The sequence below is a fragment of the Bos grunniens genome, chromosome 12 (genome assembly GCF_055505025.1).
Source record: "Bos grunniens cultivar Pamir isolate PY7600 chromosome 12, Bosgru_T2T1.0, whole genome shotgun sequence".
Classification (NCBI taxonomy): Eukaryota; Metazoa; Chordata; class Mammalia; order Artiodactyla; family Bovidae; genus Bos; species Bos grunniens.
The window spans coordinates 77,186,117-77,203,435 of NC_141176.1; the positions used below are offsets into that span (position 1 = coordinate 77,186,117).

A 17,319-nucleotide genomic window follows, 5' to 3' on the forward strand; every position below is an offset into this window, starting at 1 on the left:
TGCAGTTCTTGGAGTTGCAAAGAGCTGGACACTACTGAGCTACTGAACAACAGCAACAGAAATACTGCAGTGGGTATCCATTCCCATGGACAGAGGCACCTGGTGGGCTATAGTCCATGGGGTCACAAAGACTAAGACACAGCTGAAGCGACTGACACTTCACACTTCAGCCTAGAATATTAGATCTGGGTTTTCTGGCTCAGCTGGTAAAGAATCTGCCTGCAATGTGGGAGACCTAGGTTCGATCCATGGGTTGGGAAGATCCCCTGGAGAAGGGAAAGGCTACCCACTCCAGTACTCTGCCCTAGAGATTTTCATGAACCGTATAGTCCATGGGGTCACAAAGAGTGGGACACAACTGAGCAACTTTCACTTTTCAAGAAAAGATGTATTTATGTTCTATATCTTTTGTTTAAGGTGATCCTATTGTATAGCACAGGGAATTATATTTAATACTCTGTAATAAAACATAATGAAAAATGAACTAAAAATTAAAAGAAGAATTTACATACTTTAAGCTCAACACATGCTAATACATTGAAAGCTCTCTTGAAAATGAGAAAAAAAGCAACATGTCAAATGCCTCAGGCTGATTTTACACTTAACCTCCATTCATTGTAAACCTTATTCCTGATTCCGAGAATTTTTATAACATATTCTCAGTAAATGAGAAAGTCATATTTTACAGTGTGTGTAAAATCTCAAAATTCTCCAATAAATCTATATCACAGTTGTCTTTTAGCAGTCACGCTTTTGGAATGAAAGGATTCTTACCTTTTCCCCAAAAGCAGTAAATGCCTGCACATCCACAATCGTTCTACCATCTGATGTCAGCTGAGGGTAGCACTGTGACGTCTCATCAAGTAACAGAAAGTTCTACAGAAAAAGGCAAAACATATATTGTTTATACTGCAAGAACAAAGCACACACAAAAAAACAATTGCTTCTCTGAAATTTGCAATAAAAATTTTATACAGCCTACCTATCATTTTATAGCTGTATTTTATTAGGTCTTGGTTCACCTGAGAAATAGTAAATAGTATATAGTATGTAATATACTATTATTATAGTATGTATACATCTAAGTATATAATACAGTATAGCACATATATATAATATAGCATATATATATATATGTATATATAGTGTATGTGTATGTGTGTGTGAGAGCATGCATGTATAAAACAGATACTAAAGAATTCCTGGCCATGAGGCTATCTTTGCTACTTTCTCAACAAGTGTGCTGGTTCCTTTCTAAGAAGAAAATATGGCTTCAAACTCCAATGCATTTAGAACCTGGACATTTCTATTGTTTTACTTCTGTGTTGCCAACAGTGAACAGGTGAGCTAGTAGGAAATTATTTCATAAGTATTAACTGAATCCCACCAGGTGCCAAGCACCATGCGACACTGCTAGGAACACAGAGAGGAAGGCCCTTCCCAGGCTGTCAGGAAGCAGGTGGCACAGGACAGGCTGGGAACACAAGACCAATGACAGAGACTCTGAGTGCAAACCCTGTACACTCTGCTTTCCCCTTCATGTGCATCAAATCCATATCACTGCTTGTCATTAACTATCACTTAAGTCATCATTCTAAAAAGAAAATGCTCTTAAGTTTCTACACCTTAAAAAATATTTTACCAGCATCTTTTCACAATCACTGTCTCTTCTCCTTAGTCAATGTCCTCTCTCCTCCACAGCAGGAATGGCTGCACCTACCACTTCTTATCCTCTACACTACTTAGCAGCTAATTGATGCAATGTAGCTGAACAAAACAAAGTTCTATGAACTGCTACACAGGACAAGTGAAAGTAAGTGAAGTCATTCAGTCGTATCCGACTCTTTGCGACCCCATGGACTGTAGCCTACCAAGGTCCTCTGTCCATGGGATATTCCAGGCAAGAATACTGGAGTGGGTTGCCATTTCCTTCTCTAGGAGATCTTCCTGACCCAGGAATTGAACCCAGGTCTCCTCCATTGTAAGCAGACACTTTACGGTCTGAGCCACCAGGGAAGTCTCACATAGGACAAACACACACAAGAAAACTCCCTCTTGCCTTGCAAATCCTTAACATAATTCTAAGAGAAAAGCTAGAGTGGTAAAGATACTGAACAAACAATTCATACCATTCCCATTCTTCAAGGTCCCCAAAACTGTGAAAATGTTGCAGAGACTACTGGCTGTGCTCAAAATCTGCTCTCATTCTTCGGTGGTTAACAAACCCTGGATTTTAGCTGACACATGGCAGCCTGAAAGAGGCCCTCTGTCTCCAGCCTCTGCAGCAAATAGAGGTAGCCATGTGACTAAAGCCAGGTCAGTGGAAACCAACAATAACCAGGACCTTCCTCTACCCTAAAACCCGGGCCTTGGAGGCTGCCAGCTGGATCAAGGTCACATGCGGTAAAGTAACAAGAAAGAGTCTGGGTCCCTAACACCATGGAGAATCACACTAGCCTTGGGACTTGTTATCAGGTAAATTATATCCCCACAAAAAAAGATATGCTGAAGTCCTAATCCCAACTACCTGAAAATGTGACTTTATTTGGAAATTCAGTTGTTGTAGATGTAATCAATTAAGGTAAGATCACAGTGGAGTAGGGTGGGCTCTGAATCCAATATGATCAGTGTCCTTAAGAGAGATGCTGAGACAGATATACACAAACACACACACACAAAAAAAAGCTACCTGATGATGGAGACAGAGGCTAGAATGATGGCATTTACAAGTGAAGGAATGCCAAGATTTGTCTGTAACCACTCAAAGCTAACAGAGGCAAGAAAGGATGCTCCCTTATCTAATTCAGAGGGATTCTGACCCTCCTGACATCTTGGTTTCAGACTTCTAGCCTCCAGGATGGTTAAACAATACATTCCTGTGGTTTCAGCCCACCTGGTTTGTGGTAATTTGTAATGGTAGCAGCAGGAATCTCATACAGAACTTTATAAGGATTCTTGCATGAGAGAAAAACACATGACCTGTGTAATCAGCTTTAAATGGGTAACTCTGGCACCCACAGGCAAACTGGATTCTTACCAACAAAGGGTCAACTGAAACAAGCATGTCAGGATGTTTGAGAAAGAAAACAACACACAAATAGTAATCTACTACCTTAAACAACATAAAGACTCTTCAAGTCCTTGACACCCCGTCTATCATGCCTCAGAGCCATAAATGTGATTGCAAAACTTCTACTTCAAAAGAAAAACTGGTAAAAACTGAACATGAAAACCCTTGTGCAGGAAAAGCAAGACAGGATCCTTGCATTTCTCTCAAAGACCAGCTGGCGGGAGACTTGATCCTCTCATTCCCTCCTCTTCTCATCCAGGCTCACAGAGAACCTAATACTAGGCAAAGCTACTTCTGTCCACACCAAGCCCATGTCTAGCAGGAGGCAAGATGAACAGGCAGTGGTCTAAGGACTTCTCTGCAGGCTCTCAACCACTGCAGCCCAAGTCCTCTCTCCACACCACTTCTCCCATCGTCAGCCATGTGGGAGCTCTCATCTGTTCTACCACAGCTTATCTCTTTCCCAATTCTTCTTTCCTCTCAAAACAATATAATTTCAGAATCTCACTCACTAATTAATCATTTCAAACATTGATACTTTTCTTTTTCTGATTCCTTCCCGAGATTTCCCCAACACCAGCAAACTGACCCCAAACACAACACTCCCTCCTGATCTCTCTACAGCACCTCCGAGAGTGTCCACCACACTTAACGCCCCCAGTGATTGACCAGCACCAAAGTCCACACTCCCCAGGTGACCTCTATTCAGACACCCTGAGTTCTGACCCCATCCTTCCTTCTGGCCCATCTCAAATACTAGCCTTACTGGGAACCATCTCAGCACCTCCCCAGCTGGTACTGCCCTCCCTACCTCTGAATCCCCAGAGGAATATTAAGTTACATAGAGGGGAGACACTATGTCATTTATGCACTTATACAGTCCCAACTCCAGCTAAGACTGAGTCTTACACAATCAGACTGTATGGTTGTTCAAATCAGTCCAACCACTGTAGCATGGCTACAGCCTTACATAGTCAAAGCTAACACAGCAACGAGAAAAATGTTATGAGTGTTATGAGAGGCTGGGACCCAGGGTCCTTTATGGGAGCGCTTGCACCTGGACAAACATCTCCTTGAGCAACAAAATACAAAGAAATTGTAAGGGACTAAACATAACTGCACACACGCAAAGGCAATTATGAACAATAAGATATAAAAACCCCATAAGCCAACTGCCATTTTTGAGCTGCCGGGAGCAAACGCAGGGAACTGTGTGTGATCTTGGCACACGGCACCTACAAGACAGTGGGCAAACCACTTAAGTCACCCCTCTGGCTCAAACCACCAAATCTTCCCTACCCTCACCCCTCTTAAGGAACCAGCCCGCCCTTCTCAAAGAGTCAACAGGGCATCAGTTTTTTGTTTTCATACTTTGTGATGCAGCATAAGCCTCAAAAAGCCTTGCTTGAATTTCTCATCTGGCATATATCAATTTCTATTGATTAAAAAGACCAAGGGCCATGGAGAGTAATGTATATGTTATATACCTTGTCTACACAGAATCAGATACAATTTCAGCGTAAGTGTGTCACCAAGACATCAACACTCAATGTGTGTACATTAGAACAGAAATTCCCACGTCCAAACAAAAAAGGTGCCTGAAGTGCTAGCAGGATTTTTCTCCAGGACTCACTCTGATGAAAAAGCTGAAATTAAATGGCCATTAGAGCCATGAAGTGCAGACCCAGAACAGGTTATGCAGGAAAGTATCCACATCAGAACTGAAGCCAAAAAGACTGACTTCCCAGTGGTGGTAATGGAAAACCTAAAGCTGCTCTGTGAATAACATAACCTCAGGGACACATTTTACTGGATGCAAAAGTCACTGAAAACTTTTAGCGCTTTGAAGTTAAAATCTTTCACAATCCTATGGGAGTCATTCAGTGCCAAGACCATGGGTCTGCCTTCATCACTTAGAGAAAAATAGACTTCTTCGGCTGATGAGGTCATAGTAAATCATTCATTTTCACAGAAACAATTGAATCTTCATTTTAAATAGAAATAATTGAGCCCCTACTGTGTGCAAGGCCCTTGTTTTCATGATAAAAATTATTTCAGTTCAGTTCAGTCACTCAGTCCTGTCTGACTCTTTGTGACCCCATGAATTGCAGCATGCCAGGCCTCGCTGTCCATCACCAACTCCCAGAGTTCACCCAAACTCATGTCCATCGAGTCAGTGATGCCATCCAGCCATTCATTCTCTGTCATCCCCTTCTCCTCCTGCCCCCAATCCCTCCCAGCATCAGGGTCTTTTCCAATGAGTCAACTCTTCACATGAGGTAGGCAAAGTATTGGAGTTTCAGCTTTAGCATCAGTCCTTCCAAAGAACACCCAGGACTAATCTCTTTTAGAATGGACTGGTTGGATCTCCTTGCAGTCCAAGGGACTCTCAAGAGTCTGCTCCAACACCAGAGTTCAAAAGCATCAATTCTTCGGCACTCAGCTTGCTTCACAGTCCAACTCTCAGATCCATACCCCTGACTACTTAGGGACAGTTAGTTTAAAAAAGGAGACAACAGGCATGGTGGGAATCACACATTTGAAAAGATGAAGGCAGCTAGAGAGAGGCTTAGACACGAAGTAAAAGAAGAACAGAAACAAAAATGCAGAGATCAGAAATCAACAATAAAACATCTTTGGTGGAAAAAATCCACTTTTAAACACAGAGAACTAAGTGAATCTGAGGCCATGTTTCCTGCCCAGGGAACAGGGACTTCTCAGCAAGTTCCTCCCCTCCCAGACCAGAGAGGAATCCAAGTCACCCCAGGACTGTGCCCAGTCACTGCCTAGACATTCCAGTCAGCACAAGAGATGCAATTTGTTTGCATCTCCTGCTTTTAGACATTTGAATCATCCTGCAGCTATCACTGCATGGCAAAGGCCTGTGTTGCTGCTACTAATACTACTACTGCTAAATGAGCACGGATCTTCAGTTCAGTTCAGTCGCTCAGTCATGTCCGACTCTTTGTGACCCCATGGACTGCAAAACACCAGGCTTCCCTGTCCATCAACAACTCCCAGAGTTTACCCAAACCCATGTTCATGGAGTCGGTGATGCCATCCAACCAGCTTGTTCTCTGTCATCCCCTTCTCCTCCCGCCTTCAATCTTTCCCAGCAGCAGGGTCTTTTCAAATGAGTCAGCTCTTCACATCAGGTGCCCAAAGTATTGGAGTTTCAGCTTCAACATCAGTCCTTCCAATGAAGACTCAGAACTGATCTCCTTTAGGATGGACTTGTTGGATCTTCTAGGTATACAAGGGACTCTCAAGAGTCTTCAACACCACAGTTCAAAATAATCTATTCTTCAGTGCTCAACTTTCTTCACAGTCCAAATCTCACAACCATACATGACTACTGGAAAAACCAAAGCTTTGACTAGATGAAACTTTGTTGGCAAAGTAATGTCCCTGCTTTCTAATATGCTATCTAGATTGGTCATAACTTTCCTTTCAAGGAGTAAGCCTCTTTTAATCTCATGGCTGAGTCACCATCTGCAGTGATTTTGGAGTCCCCCCAAAATAAAGTCTGACACTGTTTCCACCGTTTCCCTGTCTATTTGCCATGAAGTGATGGGACCAGATGCCATGATCTTAGTTTTCTGAATGTTGATCTTTAAGCCAACTTTCTCACTCTTCTCCTTCACTTTCATCAAGAGGCTCTTTAGTTCTTCTTCACTTTCTGCCATAAGGGTGGTGTCATCTGCATATCTGAGGTTATTGATACTTCTCCCGGAAATCTTGATTCCAGCTTCTGCTTCATCCAGCCCAGCATTATTCAGGATGTACTCTGCATGTAAGTTAAATAAGCAGGCTGACAATATATAGCCTTGACATATTCCTTTTCCTATTTGGAACCAGTCTATTGTTCCATGTTCAGTTCTAACTGTTGCTTCCTGACCTGCATATAGGTTTCTCAGGAGGCAGGTCAGATGGTCTGGTATTCCCATCTCTTTCAGAATTTTCCACAGTTTATTGTGATCCACACAGTCAAAGGCTTTAGCATAGTCAATAAAGCAGAAATTGATCTTTTTCTGGAGCTATCTTGCTTCTTTGATGATCCAGCAGATGTTGGCAATTTTATCTCTGGTTCCTCTTCCTTTTCTAAAACCAGCATGAACATGTGGAAGTTCAAGGTTCACATACTGTTGAAGCCTGGCTTAGAGAATTTTGAGCATTACTTTAGTAGCCTGTGAGATGAGTGCAATTGTGCAGTAGTTTGAACATTCTTTGGCATTGCTTTTCTTTGGGAGTGGAATGAAACCTGACCTTTTCCAGTCCTGTGGCCACTGCTGAGTTTTCCAAATTTACTGGCATATTGAGTGCAGCACTTTCACAGCATCATCTTTAGGATTTGAAATAGCTCAACTGGAATTCCATCACCTCCACTAGCTTTATTCATAGTGATGCTTCCTTCAAGTGGCCTTAGCCCACTTGACTTCGCATTCCAGGATGTCTGGCTCTAGGTGAGTGATCACCCCATCGTGATTATCTGGGTCATGAAGATCTTTTTTGCACAGTTCTTCTGTGTATTCTTGCCACCTCTTCTTAATATCTTCTGCTTCTATTAGGTCCATACCATTTCTGTCCTTTATTGAGCCCATCTTTACATGAAATGTTCCCTTGGTATCTCTAATTTTCTTGAATAAGTCTCTAGTCTTTCCCATTCATGGATCTTATACTTTTAACACATTTTACCTAAGAAAAGAGGGAAACACGTACACTTTGGAAAGACTTCCAGCTTGGCACTGAAAGAGTTGAATCTTACCTAACTGGCACACAGTGACACCATATAAAGGAAGTATTTTAGGTCAAATCTGCCTATAATTTTAAAAAGTTATTTTTCACCAAACCTTGATTCTTCGGATGCTGACAACAGCCTCTGACACCTTCTCGACAGCCATGGGGAAGTAGAGGGTGCTCGAGAACCGCAGAGCCTCAAACAGCGTCACCACCACAAACACTTGGCTGGCTGTGATCAGGTTGTCAAGGAGCTCATTGGCAATGAAGGTGACAAAAATCATGATTTTGCTCACAGCGAAAAATGTTGCCAAATTCATGCCCCTAAGGTAGGAACTTCTCAGAATCTTGGAAATTTCCTTTCTAGAAAAGAAAGTAGGACATAGGATTTTAAAAAAGCATCAACATACAAGACATGAATTCAGTGCCCCGTGTGAGTAGCCCTTTTCTAGGGAGTAGACACAGATTAAAATAAACTATCCCTCACATCATGGAGATATTAGCATAGTCCACATCCAGGGGTCTGCCCAAACACCAGGACCACAGACTTCATAATCACTTCACTCTTTCAAGTAAGGGGGGGATTAAAGTCACACTTTTAAACATTTTGGGTCAATCAGACTAGGTTTGAACATTTATTCAACATTCATAATCACAAGCCCTGTGCCGGGCTCCTCACAGAAAGACACAGCCTGTCCCCTCCAAGGCTCATGAACCTGTGGGGGAAGAGAATTAGCAACCACAAAATTGGGAGATAATAGACAGAGACGGTCAGCACAGCTCCCATGGGAGCTCAGAGCAGAGGCATGTAACCCAGAGCAATGGAGTCAGGGCAAGTCAGACACACGTGGACCCTGAGAAGATGAGTTGGAGTCGGTCAGGCTTGGAGCAGGCCAGAGAAGAAGGAACATGGGAGTGTATTCCCAGCAGTGGCGGGGGAGGGGGAGATCAGAAATGTGCAGTCAGATGTGACAAGGTGCAGTCAGAGAAATGATCATAAGATGTTTAAATAAAAGATGGAAAAATAGTCTACAAACATGAAACAAAACAAAAGGGACAGTATTTTCATAGCTCCTTTTGAAATGAATAATAGTAATTCATGAATTAGTTAGTGGTAAAGAATCCACCTGCAAAGCAGGAACACAGGTTCAAACCCTGGGTGGGGAAGATCCTCTGGAGAAAGCAATGGCAACCCCTCCAGTATTCCTGGCTGGGAAATTCCATGGACAGAGGAGCCTGGTGAGCTACAGTCCATGGGGTCACAAAGAGTTGGATCAGTTCAGTTCAGTCGCTCAGTCGTGTCTGACTCTTCGCGACCCCATGAATCGCAGCATGCCAGGCCTCCCTGTCCATCACCAACTCCCAGAGTTCACTCAGACTCATGTCCATAGAGTTAGTGATGCCATCCAGACATCTCATCCTCTGGCGTCCCCTTCTCCTCCTGCCCGCAATCCCTCCCAGCATCAGAGTCTTTTCCAATGAGTCAACTCTTCACATGAGGTGGCCAAAGTACTGGAGTTTCAGCTTCAGCATCATTCCCTACAAAGAAATCCCAGGGCTGATCTCCTTCAGAATGGACTGGTTGGATCTCCCTGCAGTCCAAGGGACTCTCAAGAGTCTTCTCCAACACCACAGTTCAAAAGCATCAATTCTTCAGTGCTCAGCCTTCTTCACAGTCCAACTCTCACATCCATACATGACCACTGGAAAAACCATAGCCTTGACTAGATGGACCTTTGTTGTCAAAGTAATGTCTCTGCTTTTGAATATGCTATCTAGGTTGGTCATAACTTTCCTTCCAAGGAGTAAGCGTCTTTTAATTTCATGGCTGCAGTCACCATCTGCAGTGATTTTGGAGCCCAAAAAATAAAGACTGACACTGTTTCTACTGTTTCCCCATCTATTTCCCATGAAGTGATGGGACCAGATGCCATGATCTTCATTTTCTGAATGTTGAGCTTTAAGCCAATTTTTTCACTCTCCACTTTCACTTTCTTCAAGAGGCTTTTTAGTTCCTCTTCACTTTAAGCTATAAGGGTGGTGTCATCTGCATATCTGAGGTTATTGATATTTCTCCCAGCAATCTTGATTCCAGCTTGTGCTTCTTCCAGTCCAGCCTTTCTCATGATGTACTCTGCATATAAGTTAAATAAGCAGGGTGACAATATACAGCCTTGACATACTCCTTTTCCTATTTGGAACCAGTCTGTTGTTCCATGTTCAGTTCTAACTTGCTTCCTGACCTGACCTGCATACAGACTGACTAAACACAACGAAGAATAAAGAGATGGGAGGGAGGTTCCAAAGGGAAGGGATATTTGTATACCTATGGCTGATTCATGTTGAGGCTTGACAGAAAACAGCAAAATTCTGTAAGGCAATTATCCTTCAATAGAAAATAAAGTAATTAAGAAAAAAGAATATTGATTCATATAGCTTGGCTCGATATAGGTACACCAATCTCTATAATCTCCCCATTTATGGGCCATCAACATAAATTACAATCTTAATTTGAATCTCATTGTCTCAAATACTATCTTAAAGACATTGCTTATTGAGATTCGAGGTATTGAGAACTACTTAGAATTTCATTTCTATACCACTAAGAAGCATATGTATTTTTTCCTTTGAGAATATGGTAAATGGAAGAGCAGGTTAAATGATGTCTCCACCATTCTCCTTAACCTTCCTGTAACATGTGGACGATGCAGTGAATAGTAAGTATTGGTGAACTTAAATACTTCTTTGGTAAGACATCTAAAGCATCCAGTAGAATAGGAAATAAAGCATGAAAATACGGAGTGACGTCTATATATATAAACTTACCTTCTCAGTCTGGTAGTAAGGTCTATAAATGACTTTTCCCAAGCATTCATTTTTATTGTTCTAATGCCAGTTATGACTTCGCTCATGGTCCTGATCCTGTTGTCTGTGAGAGCTGCGGTCTTACTCCTGAGGAGACAGATGTGACAGATGAGCTTTAGTGACCACAGCCCAGCTTTCCTTAGCAACAGCAGTAGTGGGCATGGGGGCGGGGGTGAGGGGTGGTGGCCAGGAAGCAAATGGTTCTCTATGGCCCTTTTGCACTTAGAACACAGGCAGATTCTACTCAAAGCATGGATGGAGAAGAAGGCTTCAATTAGGAAGTCAACCATTCAGCCCATTTCAAGAAGTAACTTGGAGAATGTGCAGCTTTGGCTAGGGAAGACCTGAAATGAGTCAGATACAAACCATCTATCTGCTCAAGGAGGTCACAGTCAGGTAGGGAAGGCAGAAAGACACCCAGGAAGACAATGTTTGTGCTGTAATAAAAAAGGAGAAAAGTTCTGGGGAGCATAAAATATGGAACTTAATTTCACCAGGAAAGGAAAACAAGAAGAGCTTCAGAGACCTGGTAGCAATGGAGGAGGGCCTCGAAGGATAAGGAAAATCTCTCCACAGCAAAGACAAGAAAGGAAATTCCAAATAAAGACAGACACCAAGCACAGACCTGCACACACACAACACACACAAGAACTCAATGAGCTTCAAATAGCACAACATCTCCATCACCTGACAACCACCCACCTCCAACTCTCTGGAACCTGCTTTAGTCTAACTCAGCAGCAGAACGCTCTTCACCAGCAGCCTCTTTTCTATCACATGTGCTGCTGTGAATGTGGGGCTTCATGAAGACACAATGAAGATCAGCCTGGCCCTTGGGGTGCTTATAATTTAATGGAAACATGAACATAATACCTGAAAAGGCTCCAACATAAGCATAACAAAAATATATGTGGTAAGAAATGGGCCTACAAGATAATCACTATTTAACAATATTTAAATCTATTTCTGCTTTATTGACTATGCCAAAGCCTTTGACTGTGTAGATCACAATAAACTGTGGAAAATTCTGAAAAAGATGGGAATACCAGACCACCTGACCTGCCTCTTGAGAAACCTATATGCAGGTCAGGAAGAAACAGTTAGAACTGGACATGGAACAACAGACTGGTTCCAAATAGGAAAAGGAGTACGTCAAGGCTGTATATTGTCACCCTGCTTATTTAACTTATATGCAGAGTACATCATGAGAAAGGCTGGACTGGAAGAACCACAAGCTGGAATCAAGATAGCCGGGAGAAATATCAATAATCTCAGATATGCAGACAACACCACCCTAATGGCACAAAATTAAAGTGAAGTCGCTCAGTCATGTCTGACTCTTTGCGATCCCATGGGCAGTAGCCTGCACCAGGCTCCTCTGTCCACAGGAATTTCTAGGCAAGACCACTGGAGTGGGTTGCCATTTCCTTCTCCAGGGAATCTTCCCGACCCAGGGATTGAACCCAGGTCTCCTGCACTGTAGACAGACGGTTTACCATCTGAGCCACTGGGGAAGTCCTATGGCAGAAAGTGAAGAGGAACTAAAAAGCCTCTTGATGAAAGTGAAAGTGGAGAGTGAAAAAGTTGGCTTAAAGCTCAACATTCAGAAAACGAAGATCATGGCATCTGGTCCCATCACTTCATGGGAAATAGATGGGGAAACAGTGGAAACAGTGTCAGACTTTATTTTTTTGGGCTCCAAAATCACTGCAGATGGTGACTGCAGCCATGAAATTAAAAGACGCTTACTCCTTGGAAGGAAAGTTATGACCAACCTAGATAGCATATTCAAAAGCAGAGACATTACTTTGACAACAAAGGTCCGTCTAGTCAAGGCTATGGTTTTTCCAGTGGTCATGTATGGATGTGCGAGTTGGACTGTGAAGAAAGCAGAGCACTGAAGAATTGATGCTTTTGAACTGTGGTGTTGGAGAAGACTCTTGAGAGTCCCTTGGACTGCAGGGAGATCCAACCAGTCCATTCTGAAGGAGATCAGCCCTGGGATTTCTTTGTAGGGAATGATGCTGAAGCTGAAACTCCAGTACTTTGGCCACCTGATGTGAAGAGTTGACTCATTGGAAAAGACTCTGATGCTGGGAGGGATTGGGGGCAGGAGGAGAAGGGGACGCCAGAGGATGAGATGGCTGGATGGTTTCACTGACTTGATGGATTTGGGTCTGAGTGAACTCTGGGAGTTGGTGATGGACAGGGAGGCCTGGCGTGCTGTGTGATTCATGGGGTCGCAAAGAGTCGGACATGACTGAGAGATTGAACTGAACTGAACTGAACTGAAATAACTTGGACATGGGCAAATTATGCTGAAGGACTCTACTTATTATGATACAGTGCCAAGAGGAGCCAGTGAATGCCTTCACTGTTCCTGTTTCAAATAGGCCTTCAGCATAAGGTTGGAGCCTCCACTGGCTAAGTCTGAAGGATCTACAACCCACACAAAGAAGAGACTAGAGAAGGCGTTGGTCTTGTTTTTGAAAAAAAACATCAAGCAACTATGATGTTAACTACATATTATGGAATTTTTTATATTTTTATTGAAGGATAATTGTTTTACAGAGTTTTGTTGTTTTCTATCAAACCTCAACCTGAATCAGCCATAAGTATACATATATCCCCTCCCTTTTGAACTTGCCTCTCATCTCCCTCCCCATTCCACCCCTCTAGGTTGATCCAGAGTCCCTGTTTGAGTTTCTTAGCCATATAGCAAATTCCTGTTGGCTATCTATTTTATATATGGTAATGTAAGTTTCCATGTTACTCTCTCCATACATCTCACCCTCTCCTCCCCTCTCCCCATGACCACGAGTGTATTCTCTATGTCTATTTCTCCACTGCTGCCCTGTAGGTAAATTTTTCAGTACCATTTTTCTAGATTCCATATATATGCATTAGAATATGATATTTATCTTTCTCTTTCTGACTTACTCCACTCTGTATAATAGGTTCTAGATTCATCCACCTTATTAGAACTGACTCAAAGGTATTCCTTTTTTTGGCTAAGTAATATTCCATTGTGTATATGTACCACAGCTTCTTTATCCATTCATCTGTTGATGGACATCTAGGTTGCTTCCATGTTCTAGCTATTGTACATAGTGCTGCAATGAACAATGGGATACATGTGTCTTTTTCAATTTTGGTTCCCTCAGCATATATGTCTAGGAGTGGGATTGCTGGGTCATAACACCATACACAAAGATAAACTCAAAATGGATTAAAGACCTAAATGTAAGATCAGAAACTATAAAAACTTAGAGGAAAACATAGGCCCAACACTAGATGACATAAATATAAGCAAGATCTTCTCTGACCCACCTCCTAGAGTAATGGAAATAAAAACAAAAGTAAGCAAGAGGGACCTGATTAAATTTAAAAGCTTTTGCACAGCAAAGGAAACTATAGGCAAGGTGAAAAGACAACCCTCAAAATGGGAGAAATAATAGCAAATGAAACAACTGACAAAGGATTAATTTCCAAAATATACAAGCAGTTCATAGAACTCAATACCAGAAAAACAAACAACCCAATCAAAACATGGGGGAAAGACCTAAACAGACATTTCTCCAAAGGAAACATACAGATGGCTAACAAACACATGAAAAGATGCTCAACATTGCTCATTATTAGAGAAATGCAATTCAAAACTCAGAATGGCTCTCATCAAAAGGTCTATAAACAATAAATGCTGCAGAGGGTGTGGAGAAAGGGGAACACTCTTGCACTGTTGATGGGAATTTAAATTGATACAGCCACTATGGAAGATGGTATAGAGATTCCTTAAAAAGCTAGGAATAAAACCTACAGATTATCAATTTTTAAAACCAGTGTTTCTCTTACCGGAGTGATGAAAACAGCATCCCAAAGCAGCTTTGCAAAAGCAGAAGAATAATGAGAACCGCCATTCCAGCAAGACACGACATTCCTATTTCCATCCAGAGCAGGGCAGTCACTGCGATAGCCTGCAGTGGCCCCACCCACAGATAGTGCAAGAACCTTGTTACCTTAAGAAAGAAAGACAAAGCCTTCTTACAATGGTGTAAAAACCAATAAGGGTACAGTATGGAAACAATATGCTCTGAAGGAACAAAAGGAACCTAAACAGAAATGATCTCAGTGGGTTTTAAAACTGCTAAAGCAGACATCCAAGTGTCCACCCCAGATAATGCCTTTCAGGGGCAGCACAGGGCTGGCTTCAGGGATGTCCCAGGAGAATCAGACCAGCAGCACTGAAGATGTGGATCTTGTGCACAACACAGATGAGCTCAGGGCTTCCCCAAATGCTCTCTGTTCCAGAGTTTGGCCCCCATTTCCTCTGGGGAACTGTGGCATCCCCAGAAAGCCTATATTATGGTACCTACCACTTTCTCCAGTAATTACTTGTGTATTTAGCTCCCTGATAGGCTGTGGCTTCTATAGGGCAAAAACTAAGCTTTGCTCATCCCTGAAAGTGAGCAGAGGCCTCACTTCATGTTTGATGAATGAATACTTGAAAGAGAAGTATCTAGTGCAACACAGATCTGACCAACAGCTACAAAGCCCTGGGTAATGTGATCTATGCATAAGGTCAGTGGAAAAAAGACTGTGGAGGGGACGGTAGAGAGGAGGTTGTGTCTTGCTGGGGACCATGGACTTGGCACTATTCTTCGCAGGTTCCCTATGCAGCAGGCACTTGAACAGGGTGCAGGGGAAAGAACAATCCCTCCCACCAGGTCTTCATCAACCAGAGGAGGAGAAAGACAGTTCGGCAACAGCCACACCACATGCCAAGGAAGGCCATGCCAGGAGGACCCCTAGGGACACTACCAAAGCTGGGCAAGAACACTGCTGCCTATTTATATATATTAGAAAAACAAAACTCTCATCTACAGAACAATATATATAATTACATCAAAGCTGCACACAGAGAAATAAAAGTTGGATAAATACAACCTTTGTCTTACATCCTTAACGGAATCCTGGCCGACACCAAACCCTGGCACCTCTCATCCCAATAAGCTGACCCCAGTGAGAAGGATGGGAAATGGAAGAGGATCCTTCAGGGGCAGCTTACCTGGTCAAACCTGTTCACATCGTTGGACAGCAGGTTGACTATCTGGCCAGTGGTGGTCTTCACCATGGCTGAGCTACTCAGGCGAAGTGCCTGAAATGAGAGAGGGAGACAGAGAACTGGATTACTAAGGTGATACCAAGTCATCTTAGAACATAACACAATGGAGCATATGTTCCAGGGGTCTTGAGTGGTGTCAGCAGGAGCAGGATGACCCCTGACAGCATGGCTCTAGGGATACTTGTTCACCCTCTAACTCCTGAGTGTGGCAGCAGCCCCTCCAGCAAGGATGGCAAAGGGAGGAGCAGGAGGTAGAAGCAAAATCCCCATCCTATTTCAGTGAACTTGGACCTGTCTGAAGGGTAAAGGGTGTAGGTTTACACTTAAGAGACAACTAAGTAATTTTGAGCCAAATTAGATGAGAGCAGAAAAGCTAATTTAAGGAAGGAAATTTGGAGACTTGGACTATAAGTCTGGACTCAATCACTAACTCTGTGGGTGACAATATTTAAACACTTCAGGCTTAGATTGTTCGTTCTGAAATGAGCAAGTATAATATTCAAAACACTGTTCCTGTGAGGAAACTGTGTTCTTAATGCCAGTCTGCTGACTTACAAAAGCCACAACCCGTGTTACACAATCCCTTTGTTTAGTAAGAAAAATGCCCTAGAGATCTGAGGAAACTGAAGACACACCAGGAGCTGCTTCAGCAGACCGCCAACTGGAGCCACTGATCCAAACACAATGTCATACTTTATAAAAATGCTTCGTTTACTCCTCAAGTTAAAGAAGAAAACCCATGATCAAGTGAGACTGTAAAATTATATAACCACAATGGAAGAGAATACGAAAGTTCCTTAAAAATTAAACAAGAAATTATCATACAATACAGAAATTATACTACTAAGGATATACTCAAGAAAAACTAAAAACACAAACTTGAATGGACAATTTACACTCATATTCAGAGCATCTATGTTCACAATAGCTAAAAGGTGGAAACAACTGTCCATTGACAGATAAGAGAATACACAGAATGTTGTATAGACCTATAATGTAATATTATTCTGTCTTAAAAAAGAATTAAATTATGACACCTGCTACAACATGGATGAACCTTGCAGATATTGTGCTACAGGACATAAGCCACACACATAAGCCACACACAAAATAACAAACACTGTATGATTCCACTTAACAGAGGTACCTACAATAGTCAAATTCACAGAGAGAAGAAGAACGGTGCTGGGTAAGGGGACAGGGGTCAGGGAGTTAGTGTTTAATGGGTGCAGAGGTTCAGTTTGGGAAAAACAAAAAGTTTCAGAGTTGAATTATGGTGATGGTCACCAACAATGTGAATGTACCTAATGTCACTAAATGCTGCATTGAAAAGGAGTGAAAATAGGACACTTTATGCAGTGTATATTTCCCCACAATAATAATTAAAAAAAAAAAAGATCAATGATCAAAAGCCAAAAGTAACTTTACCAAATTTGTGACAATGTATTAATAAATAAATGGCAGCTCATTTGTATTTATGGAACTTCCCATAGGATCATTCAAAATTCAGCTGAAAAGAGCATGA

At 42.2% G+C, this 17,319-nt stretch overlaps 1 protein-coding gene across 1 annotated transcript in view; it reads right to left on the reverse strand.

Moving 5' to 3' along the window:
* LOC147361937 (ATP-binding cassette sub-family C member 4-like) overlaps positions 1-17,319 on the reverse strand; it is a 165,705-nt gene that overhangs the window by 122,291 nt on the left and 26,095 nt on the right. Inside the window, 5 exon segments of the mRNA XM_086330255.1 lie at positions 775-876; positions 7,921-8,170; positions 10,634-10,759; positions 14,525-14,688; positions 15,738-15,827. Of these exon segments, the coding sequence (XP_086186381.1) occupies positions 775-876; positions 7,921-8,170; positions 10,634-10,759; positions 14,525-14,688; positions 15,738-15,827 (732 nt within the window).